Below are 22,436 nucleotides of genomic sequence, written 5' to 3' on the forward strand. Positions count from 1 at the left end.
ATGTGAAAAGAACTTTGTGAGCACCTGGAAGCACTTTGAGGGGAGGCTGAAAGAGGGGTGACTGGGGAAGAATAAAGAAAAATCATCACCATGTGTCAAGTCACTGGAGTCATCCTCTAGGAATATCTCATTAGAGAAAGTGGATTCTGCAAGGGTGCTACCACTGGACAGCAAAGGGACATTGCTAGATTTCTCTGCACTAGCTGGCCTCTGTGCAGTCCATGGTCTGGAAGCGGACATGAAGTGAGCAGTGGTAGGTCTCGGACTGGAGCCAGGTCTTCTTCTTGTCGTCTCTGGATAAGAATCTAACAGAGATTTCCGTGAGATACGTCTAAGAACGCAGTATTCGAATACCTTATCATTGCACAGTCATGACAAAGCAATGGCAACATGCTTGGTGCTAGAGAGATAAGAAAAAAATGCAGTTCCTGCTTTGAGGAGCTTAAATGTAAATAATACACCCAGCACAGCCACACAGTGTCTTCTGCATCCTTGGTAGGGATACTTCTCTGGCCACCTTCCAGCATGATCACCCATATTTTTCACACAGTTTCTAAATCATTTCAGATATTAAGCAATACACTGGCAAATGAAGAATGCTGTCCTGCAATACTGGGGGTTCAGCACTTTTAATAATCAGGCCATTTATTTAAGAACTTCATGTTAGGCACTGATTGATTTAAAAAAATCTTAGCCTTTGTTATTAATGCAAAGCTATAAAACATACAGAATGCAAAGCAGCTAAGTTAACATCACTAAAGAAGAGAAAATGTTTGGAATTTCCTCACTTGAGTGCTTAACATTTAAAGTAAAAATACAAACATGAATAAAATATTATAACATAATATGCATGCCCTGTTCTGTGTTCCATTCTATGCTGTTTTTGCTTCCCAACTTTACTATTCTTCTGTAATGCAAACTTACGGAGCCCATGGAGGTACCATGGAAGGATCAAATTTTTATAAAATACAGGACTATGTAGCACTTTAAAGACTAACAAGATGGTTTATTAGATTATGAGCTTTCGTGGGCCAGACCCACTTCCTCAGATCAAATAATGGAAGAAAACAGTCACAACCATATATACCAAAGGATACAATTTAAAAAAAATGAACACACATGATACAATTTAAAAAAAATGAACATACTGCCAGAGCAAAGCCTCAGAAGCGCGGGAACCCGCCGCGGCTGTGGCTTCGCTCCCGGTGCCCCTGGTCTGCTGGAGACGGTCTCCAGCAGACCAGGGGCACCGGGAGCAGCTTTTCTCGCCCCAGAGGTCGAGGTGGCGGATCGCTGCCTGCGAGCTCCGGGGCGTAAGTCGGGGACTGCCTGTACTACAACTAATAATTTGGAACCACTGGGATTAAAATAAATGAGAAGTTTGTGTATTTATTCTAAAATAAACTGTATCTTTAATGGTATGCAGTTGGCAAGCATACCACAACAGTGCGGATGAGGAAGTCAACCTTATTGCCCACACTAATGGGAAGCAATAGAAGCAGTGATAGGAAATACTTTGTAATATTTAATGAATATGGTAACGCACATGTCGTGCAATATATAAAAGCATAACACAAAAATCAAGGGTGATCCAATTAAATTAACAGGCAGAAGTTTAAAACAAAAATAAGGAAGTACTTCGTCACACAACACAGAGTTAACTTGCGGAACTCATTGCCAAGGGAAGTTGTAAAGGCCAAAACTATAACTGAGCTCAAAAGAGAATTAGCTAAAGTTCATGCAAGAGAGCTCCCTCAATGGCTTTTGGCCAAGATCACTAGGGATACAATCCTATATCTGGGTGTTCCTAAACTTCAGATTGCTAGAAGTTGAGACAGGATGATGGGATGGATCACTCCATAACTGCATTTTCTCTTAATTCCCTCTGAAGCATCTGGCACTGCCTACTGTCAGAAGACAGGATACTGGGATAGAGGGATCACTGGTTGGATGCAGTATTTTTGTTCTTATGTTCTTAAGAAGTAGCTTTCCCAAATAATATACCATCATGTAGTTACATGGGTCACTATTCATGAGCCATCATACCACCTTCCATTTCCAAGATTTCACTTGACTTGCTCAATTCAAAATATACATACATGAAAATACTAAGCGCTAAAACCTCAACTGCAGATGAAACATGGTGGATGGTTTAAGCCACTTTTACATTTCTCTAGTCCTAGAGCTAACCTCAGGGCTGCTCTAACTTACTCCCATTGTTTCATAGCCACATTTGGAAAATCTCTGGAGAAGAGAGGGATTCTAGCCAAACTCAATTTATCCTAGCTATTCACCTGACTCGATGGCATAGCCGATCATATGGAATCCTTTGGCACTGGAGGATTCCCCAATGCAGGAAGAAAGACTCCCCCACTGGCTGATTAAGAGCAGCACAAAGCAGCCTCAGTGGGGTGAAGATTCTGGCCAAAAGTTTTAAAGTGCAGTTACATTCCAAAGAGCGACCATGAAAATAGCATGGTGAAGTTCAATATTTATTGTCCTACAGTGAATTCTATAGCCATTCTGCTGTTTCCAAGTAAAAAATTCAAATTTCCTGAAAGCTCAGCTTGGGATCTTAGCTGTGCTCTTATTCTTTCTTACATATCAAAACCAATAAATGTACCTTCATGGGAAGTTTGACATACCTAAGCCAGAAATGTCTTTAGATAAACTGCCTTCCTTAATAGACTCCTTGACAATTAGCCAATCCTTGTTCATTTTCCTGGAGAGAGGGATGGTGATTTGATTTGCTGGTATTTCATCCAAATACTTTAAGTGTGGGATGAGTTTTTTCACTTCAGCTCTGTAATTATAATCTGGTACCTGGAAAAATTAAGAGTATGGTCATTTTAACAGATTGTTCAAAGAGAAACTGAACTATTATAAGCACTGTGGAGGTGTTCACGCTTTATGACCACTGGATAGTTTGAAGAATGCTTTGAAGGGACAAACCAACCCATCTCAAAGAATAAATAGAAATATAACCATGCATTTAAAATCTCACTGTGCTTCTCTATGATGGAACCACTACTCAAGTTACTGATGTACCAACAACACAAACTGCACAAATTAAAAGGCTGTTTGGCAAGTTATTTAATCAATTACCTCAGCACCTATTACAATAGCATCTGGGAGCCATACAAAATTGCAAACAATACATTGCTCTCCATAGGAAGATTGGAGAAACTCAACCCATAAGCACCCTCCTCCCGTTATGTTTGGAATTCTCTGGTTGTGGCATCAACTTCAGGCCATACTGAGACTAAAATGATGGGCCTAGGCTGGAAGGCTACCAAACCCAATGTCTGACACACTAACAAGTGCCAAATCCCTCAGAGCTAGATTGCGACTGCAGGTAAAATTTTAAGCCAGGTGTGTTGCATATGTAGCTCTGGGAGGCACTGTGGGCATGTCTAGACTGCATCCCTCTGTCGGCAGAGGGAGGCAAATTAGGCAGGTCGACATTGCAAATGAGGCAGGGATTTAAATATCCTGTGCCTAATTTGCATGAAAATGGCCACCGCATGTTGCCGACTCAGCACTTTGTTGGCAAAAAGCGGCAGTCTAGAGGGGGATCTGTCGAGAAAGAAAACCTTTTTTGACAGATCCTGTAAACCTCCTTACAGGAGGCATAAGAGATCTGTCAAAAAAGGCTTTCTTTCTCAACAGAGACAGGGCTACTGGAGACTGCTGCTTTTTGCCAACAAAGTGCTGAGTCGGCAAAACATGGTGGCCATTTTTATGCAAATTAGGCACGGGATATTTAAATCCTTACCTCATTTGCAATGTCGACCTGCCTAATCTGCATCCCTCTGCCAACAGAGGGATGCAGTCTAGACATACCCTGTGAATGCTTCTGTATATTAGAGGAGATGACTCAATTTAAATCTAAGCTCTTTTTCTTCAAGAGGGCATATGCCAAGGACTGATGCATAAAGGCAAAAATGAACTGTATCTAGGTTTCTTTTCTGAGACTTTGGTATGGCCCCTCCCATTCACACATGTCAGTTATGACACATGTTGAGGGGCTGAAGCTTCTTCTGGACTAATAAACTGACATTTTGAATTATAAGTGAAATGGGCCATGTGCATATAGCAATGACTGAAGAATTATGAACAGTAGGAGAGAAACATTTAGTGTTACAGATGGTGGTTATTACACTATGGTTCTGAATCTCCTGGTGAATGTTGGGCATTGCTAACAGATTTGAACCCTGCATAGACATGACATCTCAGCTTTGGGAAAACTTAGTGATGTGTAGGAACATGCATTTTACAACACTGGTTAAAAAAATTTAGATTCAAGAAGGCAGCAGACAATGTCTGACTGTCTCTAACTCACTAGCAGTTTAAAGAGAGCACAAAGCAAAATTGTCCTTGTGAAGGAGTGTGAGAGGATGGCTCACCTGAAAGTTAACATCTACTGCGACAAAGTCAGATCAAAGGGCTGCAACAGAGTGGCAAAAAGGTAGCCCTAGGAGGGAGAAAAAAAGCCAACTCCCTTGTTAACAAGGAGTGGACCAATTAGAAGTAGGGTTGCCAGATGGTTTATCCAAAAATAACAAACACCTCCCCCCCCAAAAAAACAACCACTGTTGAGAAATAAAGGGGGAAACCAAAGTTGTTAGGGGGGGGGGAGGGGGAAGGGACCCTGACAGTTATTAAGCAAAAAACAAACAAGCAAAAAACCCAAAATACAAAAAAAACCCAGCATGGCCCCTTTAAGGCTTTTGTGGGTTTTTTTTTTTTTGCCAGCGGCCATCTTGTTTTCTTACTCTGTGCCGGAAGAGAGCTCCCATGCGGAACCAGGTAAGCGGGGGGGGGGGGGAAGAAGGAGAGGGGGGCAGGGGTCCGGGAGCGGCCCAGGGACTGGGTCGGGAGTAGCCCTGGGGCTAGGCCTGGTTGCTGAATGTGTGTAGGGTTGCCAGGTAGCTGGTATTTTTGCCTCCTGGCAGGGAAAAAAAATCAGAAAATACTGGACATTTTAGGTGTCTGGTATTTTCTGATTTTTTTTTACCGGATAGGAGGCGAAAATACCGGACTGTCCGGGTCAATACCAGATACCTGACAACCCTAGAAGCAGCTGACAAGGAGCTGTCTGAGGCAGATTAGGCAGATCAGCTGAGACAGGGTTACTGGAGACCTTTTAAATGCCTTCCCTGTTCGGTAGAGAGGCAGAGGCCCATAGCAGTGTGCCACAGGCTCCTGTCACTGCTGCTCTGGATTCTGCCTGACTGTCCATTCTATTTGTGCAGCATTATGCAGTGTGGCCATTTTGCACTCCAGTGGCACAAAGATACCCTAAAGGCAGTGATCTCACTTCTCTACTTGGGTCTTATCCCCAGAGTAGGTAGGGGACTCCCTATCTTGCCAATGAAAAACTAGAGGAAAACTGCTTATTCTTGGCCTCTATAACATCTATGGAACTGTGGACAGTGCAGATTTAGCATAGCCTGGAGGCTAATTTAATACACAACAGCAGCTGAACTTGCTTTGGGCAACATGGAAAATACAGAAGGCACAAAGGGGGCTTAGATATACCTTCAACTCTTTCAGCATTCGGGCATTGATGCACTGTGGTCATGCCTTGGTATTCTAATAAAAATTGAGAGTTGCTGTATTTCAAACTTTTCTGTTGGATCTCATACTTCTGATATTGTTAGCAAACCCTCCAACATCCTTTTGGTGTTTGCATTCTGACTAATCATAGGACTAGAAGGAAGTTCATCTACTCTACATCTATCTGGGAGAGGGTTTGAGAGAGGGCTATAAACAGAGGGAGTTGGCTACTGACAATTTTGCAGTATTAATTTTCTTTTTATTTGGCTTCACATTAAATAAACATTTAAACCCATGAACCTTGTTAATTATCCCTTGTTTTAGTGCTCTTTCTTCCATAACATTTTACAAAATATATATAAATAAGGTATTTGTTAATAACTTGGGTGCCACAGTGGCACACGTCTAAACAAGCACACATGAACTCAATATTGGTGCACGAGACAAAACTCACTCTGCTCACGGATGGAAAATCTTTGAGGGAACAATGGTCCTCTACATTCTCCCAGGGACAGGCTACCAGGCTAACCTGCTTCTAAGGGGAAGGCTGACTGTTCTGATGCAACAGACAGGGTGTGCTTTGTCTGAAACCCTTTTCGCCAAGGGGAGAAGAGCAGTCTGGCAAGTATAAGAGGGGCCCTTGCCACACTACCTATAATTCAGTCATTTGGTCCTGATAAGTTTTGTCTTTCACAATATTACATGTTATATCACCAATTCCCAGTCAACTAAGTCCTCACCCACAAGCAATATTGCCTCTCACAGAAATTTTTCTGCAGCAGCAGTATGTATAACAACTGCCCATTCCCATCTCACAAAACAACACACAAACTGGCAGGGGGAATTTGTCAAATAAAGCTGGCTGCTGATAAGAAGAGGCAGATACTAACCTGACTAACTGACTCTTTAATCTTCATTTAGGAACAACCTTAACCAATCATCTGCCCTTCACGTAGCACATGTACTTTGTGCAGTATGCTGGCTATAGGTTTACAATTTATAGTGCTATCCTGTTTGAGAGATGCATCATATTACACTCATGCAGCAATACTGCAAACAGCAGCTATATTAGGGGCTACAGTATTTATCATCAGGTTGTTGGGTTTGGTTTAGATGACAGAGGAAGATGAGGTCATCTGAAAATCAAATTACACAAAGCAAACAGGGAGTCTGACGAAAGGGCAGTAAATTTAGTTAATCATTTTATAGATAAAAAAATACAAGAGCTGTTACCGAGGTTGTCCTATGGGGTACAGTATGGCAGGCAGCTCGAAATATTAGACTTGCCAAATTGGGGAACAAATGTAAGTCTACATCTATTATTTTCTACCTCTTGGCTGAATTTTCTGTACCTCAGTCAGTTGGCAAAAGCATTAATAGGAATGACAGAGCCCAGGGTGAAACTTAGATCTGAGGAATAAATGTTTTTTTGTGATGGTCTCAGGGCTGTGGAACTCCCCATACAGGAGTCAGGGTGAATTTGTGAGCTGCCTCTTTTAGAGCATGATTGAAGACATGCCTCTCTGAAGAGACCTCCCATCAGTAGTGAGGCAACAAATGGCTGATTATTCTGTCTTCTCCTAGAATGACCCAAAGAGGTAAAATCCAATCAAGAGAGGGGCAGAGAAGATGGTTCATAGGTGGACAGCAAAGAATCTTCTTAAATTCTTGTATTTTCTTTATATCTAGCTATCCCAGTGACTGGTGCACTAGCTAAGCAATGACTGACAGAAAGACACTGCATGGCATAGGATTTCTAGATGGTAAAGTCTTAGCTAGAAATTCCTCAAGAGATCCCCTTTTGCAAAAACTTGCTTGAGAATGTGTCTTGTGTGCTCGGGCCTGCCAACCGGGGAGAGGGGGGAGGGCTAAAGGGGCAACTGTGCTGGGGATGGGCAATTCAAAAGGCCCTGGAGCTCCCAGCCACCATTGCCATTGCTACTATGGCAGCGGTGATGGCCGGAGCCTTGGGCCCTTTAAATTGTGTTGGAGTGCCACGCTGCATGGAGAGCTGTAGGGGGGACACTGCGCTCCAGGTGGTGCAGAGGGCTGGCTGTCCCAGTCCTGCCCCTTCTACCTGAGGCCCCACCCCTTCTGGGAGCAAGGAGCTGGCCCCCTGCACCTTGCCCAGGGATTCACACAGGTGTTTGGCTCCCCTCTGTGTGCTACATACTCTGAATGTGTACTTCACTTCCAAAAACACATTGCACTCCAGCATATTATAATACTAATCAGTCCCTGGTTTCATCATCTAAACAAATCAAGAGCAGTCATGTCATGAGCCTATCACAAATGATTTTTAAAGACTGAAGACATCAAGTGATAATTACATCTTTTGAGTATATTACTATGTTTGGAAATGGACAGCAAAGGGGACCTGAATCCCTTATAGCTCTAGTATCTCTTGCTTAGGTTCTGATATCAACCTACAATTATGGAGTGACAAAAACTGCCCTGTGTTATCTCTATGGGAATAAAAACAAGCAAGAAGAAATGATCTTTCAACTAGCAGCAGGCATGGAATTCCTTCTGTAGAGACTTTTGTTTCTAATTGCGTCTTCATCCAGGAATGAAATGTGAACAACAAACATTTCAATTATAAATAGTTACAGTATCTGCCTCTGAAGTATACCTCTGAAAGTACAGAAAAGGAAAACAAATGTAGAGCAATTTGTTAAGGCACAGCCTACTGAATCTCTGAAAAGAAAAAACATGACAACTAAAACTCTACACTGTGCTGGTTCGCTCAGTGACAGATGTGATCAAGCTGATAATTAAATATAAAAAAGTGATACAAATCTTCATGATTATTATATGGATGGGTTGAAATATCCATACTTGCATTACATGACTGAGCTTTTAGAGATGCTAAAGCTTCAAGCTTAAATTCTTATGCAAATGAATTCTATGGATGTGAATGATTTAGAGTAAACAGGAAAGTTATATGGCATGTGATGCAGAGGAATCATAGTGTCATCTCTTTGTTTTCTTTCTTATTCATGCATTATCAGTCCTTTGTAACATCAGCATAGACTGATCCAATTCCTAGAAAATGCATTACAATACAATGCATTATGTAACATTGGTTACATAGACTATATTTTGGTTTGAGACTTGTGCTGCAATTAACATTCAACCTAATTTGTGTATCTCACATTTATCGTTTGAGAACTGATGAAGACCTGCAATTACAGCAATCTGAAGAAAATGATGGTGTTTTAACCCAGTAGAACTATTATCTATGTACCCAGAAAGTTTGCAAAGAATATACATTTAATCGGATAAAAGTTCTGTCACAATGATTCCCAAATTGTCATCCACAACTCACCAATGGTCTGCAGAGTACTTGCTGATGCTCCACAAAGCTGGTTTATTGAATTATATTGATTCCCCTTATTGTTTCCAGCTGCTATAGTGGGTGAAGTTAAATTTTCCATTTTTAAAGGTTCCAGTTTTAGAGTTATTACCTGTTCCAATGTCCCCATTTTAAGTAAAGGAAATATTGCTGGAATCAACAACATTGCTAAAACTGGAATTAACTTAAGTGCACGTGTCACTTCAATAGGCAGAACCAAACCTGGAACCTATGGAGCTTAGTACATGAGCCGCTACCACTTGAGCTAAGGCTCTCAGCTGAGGTTATACAGTAAACTTAGTCTCTCTCTCTGTAAGTGGTCTAAGTGCCACTATGTGGGACAGTACACCACACCCAGAAGGTGTGTGGGTTACACATGCACTGTACATCACATAAAGGACTTTTCTGAAGTTATTTTTGCATGTAAACAATTGCCATATTTGCTGCTGGGATGTTATGTAACCCAAAGAGGAAGAGAGGATGATTATTTTGACTACAAAGAGGATGGCGTGTCACCAAGACAATATCTCTATTAAGCCCTGATCTATGCTATGAAAAAGTGTGATAGTTCTTTTAAAAGGGTTCCTCATTTTAACATGCTACTTTAAAGTTTTATTTTGGAGGTCACTTTTCCTCTTGGCATTCCTTGAAGCCATAAAACAGATTATAAGACTGCCCCAGAGCCACTGTATGAAAATACTGATTTGGTAGATATCCAGATTAAAAATCTGAACACTATCAAGTTTTTAATTGTTACTGGTATATTTCAACATGGGTATTGGGATTTCACGTGGTATGAGAGATAGGAAAATTTCTAATATGGATGGACAGATAACCACATGCATGTGTTGTTAACTTGAGGTGCTTTGCCTTGCTCTTCTGCACCAGCAATAATATGCTTTTTACTATACTACACTCACACAAAAGTAATAATGAGAGAAAACACTCTTGCAGTCTCATACTCAAAATTGTTATTTGGGGTTTCCCCAAAAAGCTATGCAAAGAGGGGGATAAGGAAGAAGAGCTATTGAAAGATTAATGCTGTTAAACTGTACTACTGAAATTCTTCTGAAATCACAGCAAAAGAGGCTGACATTTTTACACACTGCAGCATAGTTATCTGACTAAGCTACATAATCTCTTATGTTTGAGAACTTTAGTCCCCAAAGAGCAGAGATAATGCAACGGGTTTCCAGAGGCCTCTCAGGCACTGAAAAGATAGGTAAGATGTTGAGAGTAACTGGCCCTTAATGTGAGGATATAGAACACTTTGGTGGGACCATATTAAGTGATTAAAAATATTTTAACTAACTAGGGCAAGATGCAAACTGGTGTCCTGTTGGAAAGATTTTGATCTCATTTCCAATAAAAGCTAGGAGACAATGGAGACAAATAATCCATCAGTACCAGAAAGGCTGCAGGAGCTGGCACATTTTAGAGAAGCTGAGGACTCACAGGTAAATCTGTTTCATTTGCAAGATCCACCTGATACCAGAGGGATCATTTGTCTCTATTGGCTTTACCTCACTCCTTAGAGAGATATGCAGGATACATGCTCTGCAAGCTGTGGGAATAGATGCCTCATGCCTAGTGGAAAGGTAGGGGGCTTTGAAAATTTTCCCCCTCATTCCATGCCACTAATTCTGGCTGGGTTTCAGTGAAGGGAGATTCAACATGGCCCATTCAGCTGACTCTTTGTGTGTCTTGCCCACATGCTAGGATTTTGTGCAGCCTGCTCATATCTCTCCATGGGCATCTAGCCCACATGCCACTAAAAGATGGTTTAATTGTGGCCTTCTCAGTTCTCTCAGTGTGGTTTGAGCCATATGCCATCGGGGGACCAGTTTCACTACAGTCTGCTCATGCCTCTTGGCTTGGACCTTTCCCATAAATTGTCTACGAGCTGGGTTACTTGAGCCTGCACGGTTCTATGGTGTAGACCTCGCTCTCACACTGGCTGGGAGCTGGGTGCAGGCAACCCACTGTCCCTGCCATTTCTTAGGGGAGGAGTAGTGCTATTCTTCAAACCCTCTTCAGAAAGCCACACAATTTTTAAGTTTATCAGTTTTGAGAAGAAATCCCTCAAAGCCATAAAACAATCTTGAGTGACAGCTGCTTAAAAATCTTTCAAAAATCCTCTGAAAGCTCTGTTCCAAAGGGTGCCCTGAAATCTACTTGGAGGCAGACAATTCTGGGAAGCTCTTCTGGAGGACTGGTCCTGAGCACAGGCTCAGTGTGAAGATCTCAGCTGCCCCCTGACCACAGAAATGAGGAATGCTCATTGTGAAGATTGACATGGGACTAAGAAAATATTATTTTCTTGCTAAAAGGTAACAGAGGTTAAAAAAAATTTATAAGCCTGCTCCATCTTCCCTGGTGAGCAATGAATGGGGTTTGGGCTGGTTAGAAAGTAGGAAAAAAATTAAACTCTAGCAGCCGTTGGGCAGGTTCACAGCAGACAGTGATAGATTTAACAGTGCATAGATATGTCCACTAGTGTTTGAGAAGTGTTTATTCTTGTAAGAACAAACTGACTGCCAATTTATTTTATCCTGGGACTAGACCCACATGTATCAGAAGATGTACTATGAAAGGGGTTCCTACGAATATCAATACCTCTCTTGAAGCCATTAGGGAAAAGGCCTTGTCAGTCGATACCAATGCTTCCTCTAGCTTTCCTTGAGTTCATGGGAAGTACTTTTTAAGAAAGACAACAATACAATGGAAGTATTTCTGTGGATACCAGATTTACCAACTTGGGATAAACGTGCAAAATTTAACCCAAGAAATCTGAACAAGGTTCTCACCTCTGAAGACTCTGGGTTTGGCTTCAGGCAAATAAGATTCCCCTCCACTGTGAGACTGCTCAGTTTGCCGCAGAGTCCCAGGTACTGAATCTGGTTGATGTCCTCAATATTGTTTCCTTCCAGGTCCAGAATCTCAAGATGATCCAGCAAGCTCACTTGGCTCAGGTCAGAAATATTGTTATAGGCTATATAGAGTTCCTCAACAGAAGTAAATAGAACGTATAAACCACAGATATGCCCAAATGACATTAAACCACTTACTGACTTAATTCAATATCCTAAAGATTTGAAATAAGTAAAGAGCTAGAGATATCAATAGGAACACTCAGGAACTAGCTTGGGCATAGTGTTTCCTATCATGCCTAATACCGTTGTAAGTCAATGAAACTGTCAGGGAAATAAGTAAGGCCAGGTCTACAGTAAAAGGAGAGGTTGAATCAAGATATGGAACTCCAGCTAAGTTAATTACGTCGATGAAGTCAACATACCTTGTTTTGAGTTTTCCCGCTGTCCCCACAGTGGGAGGCCACAGACAGCAAACACTCCTTTCGGTTTCCCATACACCTCAAAGGAGCAGGAGTACCAGCCACAGACAGGGGCATTCTCTGGGTTCGATTTAGCGGATCTTAATTAGACTTGCTAAATCAAATTCTGGAAGAAGTAGCCCAATGTCTGTGACTCTGTAATGCTGAAATGCTGTCTGTTCGCTCTAGGCGGCGCTGTTGCCTGAGTCACTTCCTTCGCCTCCTGTGGTGGCGCTCAGCTGACGTATGCGCCGCTCAGCCAGGCTGCTGCGGGGGAGCCCAAACCGCTGCTTGTGTCACTTGCTCCCCAGCGGCAGCTCGGCTGAGCGGTGCACAAGTCAGCCAAGCGCCACAGCGGGAGGTGAAGGGGGGCAGGGCGATGAGGTACATGGCCAGGGGCGGGGCCCAGCCGTGTACGTCACCTTCATGCCCCGCTTCGCCTCCTGCCATGGTGCTCGGCTGACTTCTGTGCCACTCAGCCAGGCCGCTACAGGGGAGCCCAAACCACAGCTTGCGCCGCTTGCTCCCCCGCCGCGGCTCAGTTGAGTGGCGCACAAGTCAGCCAAGCGCCACGGCGGGAGGCAAAGGGGGGCGGGGCAGTGACGTGCGGCGTCACAGCGACTCCAGACCGTTTGGGCTCCGCAGTCCCCCAAGTGAGATGCAGTAGGAGGAGGAGAAGAGAAAGAGAGAGACAGAGAGAGAAGCAGGAGGCGGAGGAGAGCTGAGCGAGAGAGAGGAGGGGAGGCAGCAGGAGGAGGAAGAGGAGGAGGAGAGAGAGATGGAGCAAGAGACCGGAGGCTCAGGAGAGAAGACCGACGTGGATGAGAGACCTGAAAATCCTGTCTTATGATGGGCTAACTGGCTAGTTCTGGAAGACTGATTCTGGCAGCATCAATCTTCTGCTTAGTGAAGACATGGCCTAAGTGTGTTCAGGATCTGACCAGAGGGTTGCAGTAAAAAAGAATTGCTTTAGCATCTTCAAAAATTAATAAATACTAACTCAAATACTGCCCAATTAACATCCTTTAAGAACTTTAAAAAAAAGTAACAGTGCAATTACAGAAAGAGAAATATTCACTAAAGATACTGCTCATAGGAGCATATTTGAAATGACCCAGTTTTACCTACCTTCAAAGAGCTGCACGAAGAGATACCATCTAAGTCTGTGAGTCCACAGCGAGCCATCCACAATACTTGGAGATGAGATAATGAGGTTCCAAGGTCCCTTGTAAGAGAAACAATTCAAGCACTTTAAATCGATTTAAATAGACAAGGAAATTTAAAAGTCTCAGAGAGGTAGGCATGTTAGTCTGTATTAAAAAAAACGTAAAACAACAAATTGTCCTGTAGCACCTTAGAGACTAACAAAAAATATAGATAGCATCATGAACTTTCATGGGCACAACCTACTTCTTCAGATGAATGGAGCAAGGAGTCCAGGGGTAGAAACATATAGCAGAAAAATAGGGCAGAGGGGAAGGGGAAAAACCTGTCAATTAAAGTGTCCATGCTAAATGAGGCTAATAGAGTGGGTTGTAAGTACCCAATACTTAGCTTTTGATGTAATTTGGGTGTTGAATATAGCGGCCCATCCAATAAATGTCTTTGTTCAGTCCCTGGGTAAATGTGTCAAATTTGCATATGAAAGCCAGTCTCACTCTCACTCTCACGTTGGTTCTTTAAATTAATTGCAGAGGAATAGCCACTTTTAAATCCATTAATAGTGCCCAGGCAAATTAAAATGTTCTCCAGCAGGTTTCTGTGTACTACCATTTTAAATATCTGATTTGTGTCCATTGCTCCATTCATCTGAAGAAGTGGGTTTTGCCCACAAAAGCTCATGATACTATCTATATTTTTGTTAGTCTCTAATGTGCTACAGGGCCACTCATTGTTTTTTAAAAAAATTTAAAAGACATTTTGTTTTCCACATATGGAAAATCTGATGATTTCTTCATAGCCTGAATACTGAACAAGCAAGAAGTTAGAGAAATAGCACAACTCTCATAGATGAAGAAAGAGATTAAGGTTGTTCAGCGAATGGTTTTATTCTGTTTCTCTACCCCCAACATACTTTAGATCTTCAGTGAAAGCATGTTGCATGGAACAGTATCTGCTCCCATTTCAAGAAATCCATTTAAAATTCTGCCAAGTGTCTATATTTTGGTGATTTTTCCATAATTCAAAGCAAGCTAGATAAATGCCACAAATTCTGGAAGAATTTATTTCAGTTGTTTTCACTACATATTATATAAGCATAATCCAAATTAATACACCTGATTTTAACCCGCTGCTCTTGCCCTTTATCATGGTTTATGTGGCGCCTCTCTTTCCTGCCTTGGAAGTGATCACCATGTTGGTAAATAATATTGCTTTGATCAACAGAAAATAGCTATGTATCCCATTCCATCTGTTCATCTTGTAGGCCTAGCCACTGGTGAGTAAGAGATTGATACTTCAAGGTTCTGAGCACTCTGGCCCTAATCCAGAAAAGCACTTAAGCGCGTTAAACTTTGTATACAAGTTGTCCTATTGACTTTGAACGGACATAAATAGCTACAAAGCAGAAAAGCAGCAGCAAATCAAATCAAGCCCAAAGTCTTTAGCACCATCAATCCTCTATATTATTGAGCTATATGTGCATATTATTTAAATGTAAAAGAGATACAATGGCTTGACAAATCCAGAAGAGACCTCAGTGGGAGGCAACAGGATTGCCAGGCAAGGTGCAGGGAGGGTGGTTCTGCACTCCTGGAAGGGGCAGGTCCTCGGGCGGAAGGAGCAGGGCAGGGAGCAACTAGCCCTCAGTGCCACCTGGACGGTGCTGTGCTCCCTTCCCCACCAGCCCTTAGCATTGCCTGGAGTACGCCACCTGGAACTCTGCCAGAGATTAAAGGGCCTGGGCTCCGCCAGTGATTAAAAGGCCTAGTCGAAAGCCTCGGGGCAACTGCTCCTTTTGTCCCCCTGTCAGTGGCTCTGCCAGCCTCAGACCTTCCCCGCCACAGCAGAAACACTGCACCTTCTTGATATTAATGAAAGAAGTCTTCCCCACTTCCTAGTGCACTGCATTCTTTTTAGATTCTTCACAGAACAAAGCACATAATAAAACCTAAGAACCATCACAGACCGCTCTCCATTCCACAGCCTAGGGCTTCCATTATATGAGAGAAGACAGATTCCTCTGTTTTTACTGTATCACTGTTGCTGTTAAAGACAGATCCTAATGTGTATTGGCATAGATGCCTTAACTTCACTGGTGTGGTTTCAGTGAAGCACATAGCAACAACTACAATACAGTAAACAATAGACACAGGAAAATCAATCTTCTCCACTATACTTACAGTCCTTTCTGTGGACTCATAGATCAATCTCTGCTGATGTCAACAGGTTCTACACTTCCTCAACTGGCAGGATCATAAAGCTAACATGATGAACAAACCAACTTACTTAAATCCTGCAGGTACTTGGCAAGGTCCAGCAAAAGAGGCAGGATCGTTAGGTTTTTTCCAGGATCTAGCTGAGTTCTGTTCATCCAGAAGGGTTTGTCCCTGAGCCAGAAGAGTCACAATTCCTCATCACAACAACACAGCATTTGCAAAATAGTCTCTCCAATGACTATTCTCATGGTACGTATTTTTTAATAAAACAAAAGTGCCATATTGAGGTGTCATTCGAGGAGGTTTTGGAACAAATTGATAAACTCAACATTAACAAGTCACCGGGACCAAATGGCATTCACCCAAGAGTTCTGAAAGAACTCAAAAGGGACTACGGAACTATTAACTGTGGTTTGTAACCTATCCTTTAAATCAGCTTCCGTACCTAATGACTGAAAGATAGCTAACATGATGCTAATATTTTAAAAAGGCTCTAGAGGTGATTCTGGCAATTACAGACCAGTAAGTCTAATGTCAGTACCGGGCAAATCAGTTGAAACCATAGTAAAGAATAAAATTGTCAAACATACAAACGAACATAATTTGTTGGGGAAAGACAACATGGTTTCTGTAAAGGGAAATCATGTCTTACTAATCTACTAGAGTTCTTTGAGGGGGTCAACAAACATGTGGACAAGGAAGATCCAGTGGATATAGTACACTTAGATTTCCAGAAAGCCTTTGACAAGGTCCCTCACCAAAGGCTCTTAAGTAAGGTAAGTTGTCATGGGATGAGAAGGAAGGTACTTTCATGGATTGATAACTGGTTAAAAGACAGGAATCAAAAGGTAGGAATAAATGGTAAGTTTTCAGAGTGGAGAGAGGTAACAAATGATGTCCCCCAAGGGTCTGTCCTGAGATCAGTCCTATTCAACTTATTTATAAATGATCTGGAGAAAGGGGTAAACAATGAAGTGGCAAAATTTGCATATGATACCAAACTGATCAAAATAGTTAAGACCAAAGCTGAATGTGAAGAGCTTCAAAAAGATCTCACCCAACTAAGTGATTGGGCAACAAAATGGAAAATGATATTTAATGCTGATAAATGTAAAGTAATACACACTGGAAAAAATAATCCCAACTATACATACAAAATTATGGGGTCTAATTTAGCAACAGCTATTCAAGACAGAGATCTTGGAATCATTGTGTATAGTTCTCTGAAAACATCTACTCAGTGTGCAGTAGCAGTCAAAAAAACAAATAGAATGTTAGGAATCAGTAAAAAAGAGATAGAGAAAAAGACAGAAAATATCCTATTGCCTCTATATAAAACCATGGTATAGCCACATCTTGAATATTGCGTATAGATGTGGTTGCTTCATCTCAAAAAAGATATATTGGCATTGGAAAAGGTTCAGAAAAGGGCAACAAAAATGATTAGAGGTTTGGAATGGGTCCCATATGAAGAGAGATTAAAAAGACTTGGCCTTTTCAATTTAGAAAAGAGGAGACTAAGGGGGGATATGATAGAGGTCTATAAAATCATGTCTGGTATGGAAAAAGTGAATAAGAAAAAGTTATTTACTTATTCCCATGATATAAGAACTAGGGGTCACCAAATGAAATTAATAGGCAACAGGTTTAAAACAAACAAAAGGAAGTTTTCCTTTACTGAGGGCAGTCAACCTGTGGAACTTCTTGCCAGAGAACGTGGTGAAGGCTAGGACTTTACCAGGATTCAAATTAGAGCTAGATTCATGGAGGTTAGGTCCATCAATGGCTATTAGCCAGGATGGATAGGAATGGTATCCCTAGCCTCTGTTTCTCTGGAGGTGGGTGACAGGGTAGGAATCATGTGAGGATTACTTGTTGTGTTCTCTGCCTCTGGGGCATCTGGTATTGGCCACTGTCAGCAGACAGGATACGGGGCTGGATGGACTGCTGGTCTGACCCAGTATGGATGTTCTTATGTTCTTAGGATTACAAACAGATTCAAAAACATCCCTGCAGCAAGAATGCATCAACTGCAATATTTACTGAAACTTACAATTATAAAACAAAGGGTGGAAGGGAGAAACAATGCAAAAATGAAGCATCTTGCACTGAGCATGGCAATTTTTATTCCCTGAGCAATACACCAAGAAACTCGCACTTGTGAGTTTTGACTAATGTGACGAAAATGCATTGCTCATTAATTAACCCATTTATGGTGCTGTATTTGCTCTGAACTGTATACACGTGGATGGTGTTATTTTAGTATAAAGATCTTTTCCCTACATCATCAGACCCAGGTAAATGTAAAATGGTTACCCAGGATATTCACATTTTCACGCTATTAAAGTGGCAAGCAAATTATTTCTATTAAATTCTCCATATGTTGCAGTGACAGACAAGACTGAAAACAATCATTAACGTGATATTACCAAATTTTAACAACCCTCCCAAAATGTGTGTCATACTTTCTATTTTAATGTGTATCATTCAAATCATAACTTTTGCAATTGTGTTTGCCTCACAAGACTTCCTCTAAGTTAAAATGACTGATGCTCAGTCAAAACAATATAGTAATTTATGTGTATTTTTTAAACATGACTAATTTTAGAATGACTGCTACCAACCAAAAATGCGCCAAAGATTGAATTCTGGTCACCTCCTGTGAAATCTGGTCATTTGTGTATTTTCACCCTATATTATTCAGATTTCTCAGGTAAGACCAGTATTTCTCAAATTGGAGATCCTGATCCAAAGGGGAGTTTTAGGAGCGTCACAAGGTTATTTTACGGAGGCCATGGGACTGCCATGCTCACTTCTGCACTGCATTCAGAGCCGGGCAGCTGGAGAGCAGTGGATGATGCCAGGTGCCCAGCTCTGAAGGCAGTGCTCTGCCAACAGCAGCACAGAAATAAGTGGCAATAGTACCACCCTTACTTCTGCACTGCTGCCTGCAAAGCTGGGCCCTCAGCAGCTGCTTCTCTCGAGCTACCCAGTTCTGAAGGCAGCAGTGCAGATGTAAGGGTGGCAATACCATAATATGTCGTCCTTACTTCAGCGCTGCTGCTGGTGGTGTCTCTGACTTCAGAGCTGTGGTCCCAGCCAGCAGCCGCTACTCTTCAGATGCCCAGCTCAGAAGGCAGCACCACAGCCAGCAGCAGCAGCACAAAAGTAAAGGGAGCAGTGCCGCAAACCTTCCTACTAACCTTACAACTCCCCCTCCTCCATAACTCCTTTTTGGATCAGGACCCCTGCAATTACACTACCCCAAAATTTCAAATGTAAATAACCAAAATAATGAAATTTACTATTTTTAATATCCTAACATTGAAATTGACCAAAATGGTCCATGAATTTGGTAGGGCACTATCCATGATCCTGCAGTGAACTCTGTCCTGACAGATGGCAACATCCTCACAGAGCTTCACTGACTTCAGTGTAATCAGTGTTAATTTTGCCTGTAGTGTGTACAAGGACAAGTCATATTTTAAAAGTGTGTTAGCTAGTCAAGTTTATTCCCAGTCCCCCTGCTCCCATTTGTATTCATGGTTTTTCCCTGTTTACACTAAAGGCTTAGTCATGTTTAACACTGTATCAATTTAAACGTGTTAGTTAATCTATCTTCGAACATGGTGTATGTGTTAGTGTGGACACAGGTTTAATGGCGCACTGTGTAAAATAACATTTATTTTTTGAAGTTCTTGCCTATGAACTCACTTGTCAAAGTTCATGCTATATAATATAAATACACAGGTCAGTTCTGCTTCTGTTTATAGTTTTGGGAACTGATTCACACCCATCCAGCTCTTGGTGGGACTAACACTTGTAAAGATACTGTAGTTACAACGGGTGTGACAAAAGAATGAGAGCCTGTATTTTATGCTCACATGCATATGCAGAATGCTGCAATGTTTGCAATGTGAACACTAATAAGACAAAGTTTGTTACTGTTGCTGATTTATAAAAACTTTTTTTAGCATGAAAAAACTCCTAATGAAAACCTTTCTATTGGTTTTTGGGTTTTATAAAAGCAACACACACACAAACATATACACGCACCCTAAATATGGGGCTAAAGTTGACTGACAGTGTGTAAAGCTGCAAGATGGGAATTTAATTTTATTAGATGTACAATTTTGTATCCCTGGACCTCATCCTGAGCTCTGCTTTACACAGGGAGCCACAAAGCATAGTTAACTAGGCCTTAGGAAATATGGAAGGGCAGCATCAGACTAAAATAAGACCATGTCTACACTACAGATCGAAGCAGCTGCAGTCAATCTTACATGGTCTGAATTAGTGGGTCTAGTGAAGACCTGCTAATTCAAAGAGAGAGGGCGCGCCTGTTGATGCTGGTAGGTAATTCTGCTTCTACGAGGAGTAAGGGAAGTCAAATGGAGAATGGGCTCCCTTCAACTCCCTGCAGTGTGGAAAGCGCCAAAATCTGAGTTAAGATACTTCAATTTAATCTACGCAATTTAAATGTATCCCCTAGTATAGACCAGGCCTAAGTGTCCAGTGCCACTCCTTCATGCAGCATTCAGTGTAGAAGGATACCAGTGAATTTTCGAGAGCAGGAGGGAATCTGCCAGAGCATTCTGTTCTGTCCATCCTGGACTTCAGAGAAGCAACTGCAAGTCAAATAGGAATGGTTCTCCTCTAACTTATCCTGGGGACAGTGCCAGTCATTGGATCAGTCCAGTACTGCTCAGAATTTGTCCTGGGGTATTTTTATATTACTTATACAAAAAGCAGTTTCAATTCAGACTGCTTGTTAAGGCAAGGCACATCTGCAAATATTTTATTTCTGAGCTAACACAAGGAGCATTTGGGAGGTTTTGGATCACAATTGAAAAAAAAAGTTCATGCTTGTAGCATCAAAGAAATTCCCGGATTAATGCACAGTAATTCCCACTGAGAATGTTGTTGCTAAAAGGTTGCAAGGTAATACAGCAGCTGAACTCGGAGAAAGCTGTCCGGACAAGACAATCATATGCACCTGCATGTCTGAAAGTATTTCTACATTTTTGCTGGATGTTTGGAATAAAAATTTAAAAAATTCCAAAAGATGGGAGTGCCTCATCTGGAAGCAGCTCTGTTTCGTTTGGAATGTACAAGTTGGAGGGAATTAGCGAGTCTTGGGAAATGTTGCTCATGTATTGATCACATTTTGTGTGGATGTTTGTATATTTAAGTGCAACGCTCAACTGAACCTGAACCACAACTGACGCCTCTGTAATAAAAACAGAAAAGGGGAGATTTACATTTTTACCACAATTGATGATGGAAATTTGGAGGAAAAAATCCTTTTCTATTTTATTTTTAGAGTGAGGAGACTTAGAAAATATTCCAGTTTTTAGGGGAACATGCTTATGATGAAGCTGGTTGAAGATACAAAAGGATCCTTCATACTACTATGCTATGTTAATTATTATATTACAGTAACATCAAGAGGCAGAAATCAGAGGCCAGGGCTCCATTGTGCAGAGCTCTGTACAGACAGAAAACCAGACAGTCCCTCTCCCAAAGAGCTTACAATTTAAGTCAGTTCTGTGGGACAGGGTCTATCTACATGATTTCTGGATAGAGATGAAGAACCTCAAAAAAAGGTGAGGAGTTTGTGGCAGCTAGGAGAGGTGGCAGATAACAAATGTAGTGCACACCAATAATGATGAAGATAAGTGGCTAGACAATGATATGCAGTATAAGACAGGACCTGGAACAAACAGAACTCCATTCTAGGGGGCACCAATCACACAAACATATACAACAGATACTTCTGTTCCTAGAGGACAAGTGTCCCTATCATCACAAATGATATGAATTAGCACCCTTGCGGGCAGTCTTAGCAAAAAGGCTGAGGAATGAAGGGACATAGAGATTAAACTACCTGCTCATTCCTGCAAGTGTTTCTTCTGGATCATCTGTGAGCCAAGGCTGTGTGTGTGAAGCTGGCACAGCTGCCACTTCCCATGCTGTACCTTTTGTTGATGAACAATGGATTATGGTTTCTCTGGTTGCCAAACCTGCACTTTCAGAAGCAATCACTTCACACACAGGCCTCTGCTTGTGTGTGTGAGGAACATGAACAAAGTTCCAAAACATGCTCTTTACTATCCAAAAATAGAGAAAGAATGTGTGCTAAGAAAGGAACATGTATTCACACAGCCATTGCCACTTATGTTGCCATTTTCTCAGCCAGTGAAGAATGCTGGAGAGTTCTAGTCATGGGAGCTTAAAGCTGCACTTCACATCGATTTTGGCTTAAGAAAATGAACAAATATAACCATTTGAAAAACTATGCTCCAATTTTCTCCATATAGGATTGTCCAGTGAGTTTCAGCCACTGAAGTACTGTTCTTGTCAGGGTATTGCAACTTCCTTACAACTTGCACAGAACCATTCATGATTTCTTTTGTGAAATCCAATTCTCCAGACAAGTCATCACTCTTTGAAATGTGGGGAAAAAAACAACTTTGGTTTACAACTAATGACATTTTGAAAAACAACATGTTCTTCTTTTAATCCAGAATATTGGTTCTTTGGGGATTAGTTCACTCCAGCCAAAATTCTACTGGATGGAGACCAGACTTTAAAAGGCAAATTCTGCTCTTGTTTTTGCCAGCTTAAGTATGGAGAAGCTCCAAGAATCTTAATGGCGCTACTCCACACTTAGACAAATGCAACCTTGAGCAGAATCTGGTCCGAAATGTCTTATCAGTGGGAACACTGTATGGTTTAATTTGGAAGCTATTCAGAATCATTCAGCTAAACCATAAAGGATGTAAGTCACCCAATTTGCAAACAATAACTGTTT

At 41.6% G+C, this 22,436-nt stretch overlaps 1 protein-coding gene across 6 annotated transcripts in view; it reads right to left on the bottom strand.

Moving 5' to 3' along the window:
* Positions 1 to 22,436, bottom strand: part of LRRC56 (leucine rich repeat containing 56) — a 95,952-nt gene that overhangs the window by 10,604 nt on the left and 62,912 nt on the right. For all 6 annotated transcript variants that reach the window (XM_075928269.1, XM_075928270.1, XM_075928266.1 and 3 more), the window contains 4 exons: positions 13,374 to 13,470; positions 11,722 to 11,919; positions 2,646 to 2,823; positions 90 to 305 (listed from right to left, as the gene is read on the bottom strand). In XM_075928269.1, coding sequence (XP_075784384.1) covers positions 90 to 305; positions 2,646 to 2,823; positions 11,722 to 11,919; positions 13,374 to 13,470 — 689 coding nt within the window. The remainder of the gene's footprint in view (positions 1 to 89; positions 306 to 2,645; positions 2,824 to 11,721; positions 11,920 to 13,373; positions 13,471 to 22,436) is intronic.

Source organism: Pelodiscus sinensis, chromosome 4 (assembly GCF_049634645.1).
Source record: "Pelodiscus sinensis isolate JC-2024 chromosome 4, ASM4963464v1, whole genome shotgun sequence".
Lineage (NCBI taxonomy): Eukaryota > Metazoa > Chordata > Testudines > Trionychidae > Pelodiscus > Pelodiscus sinensis.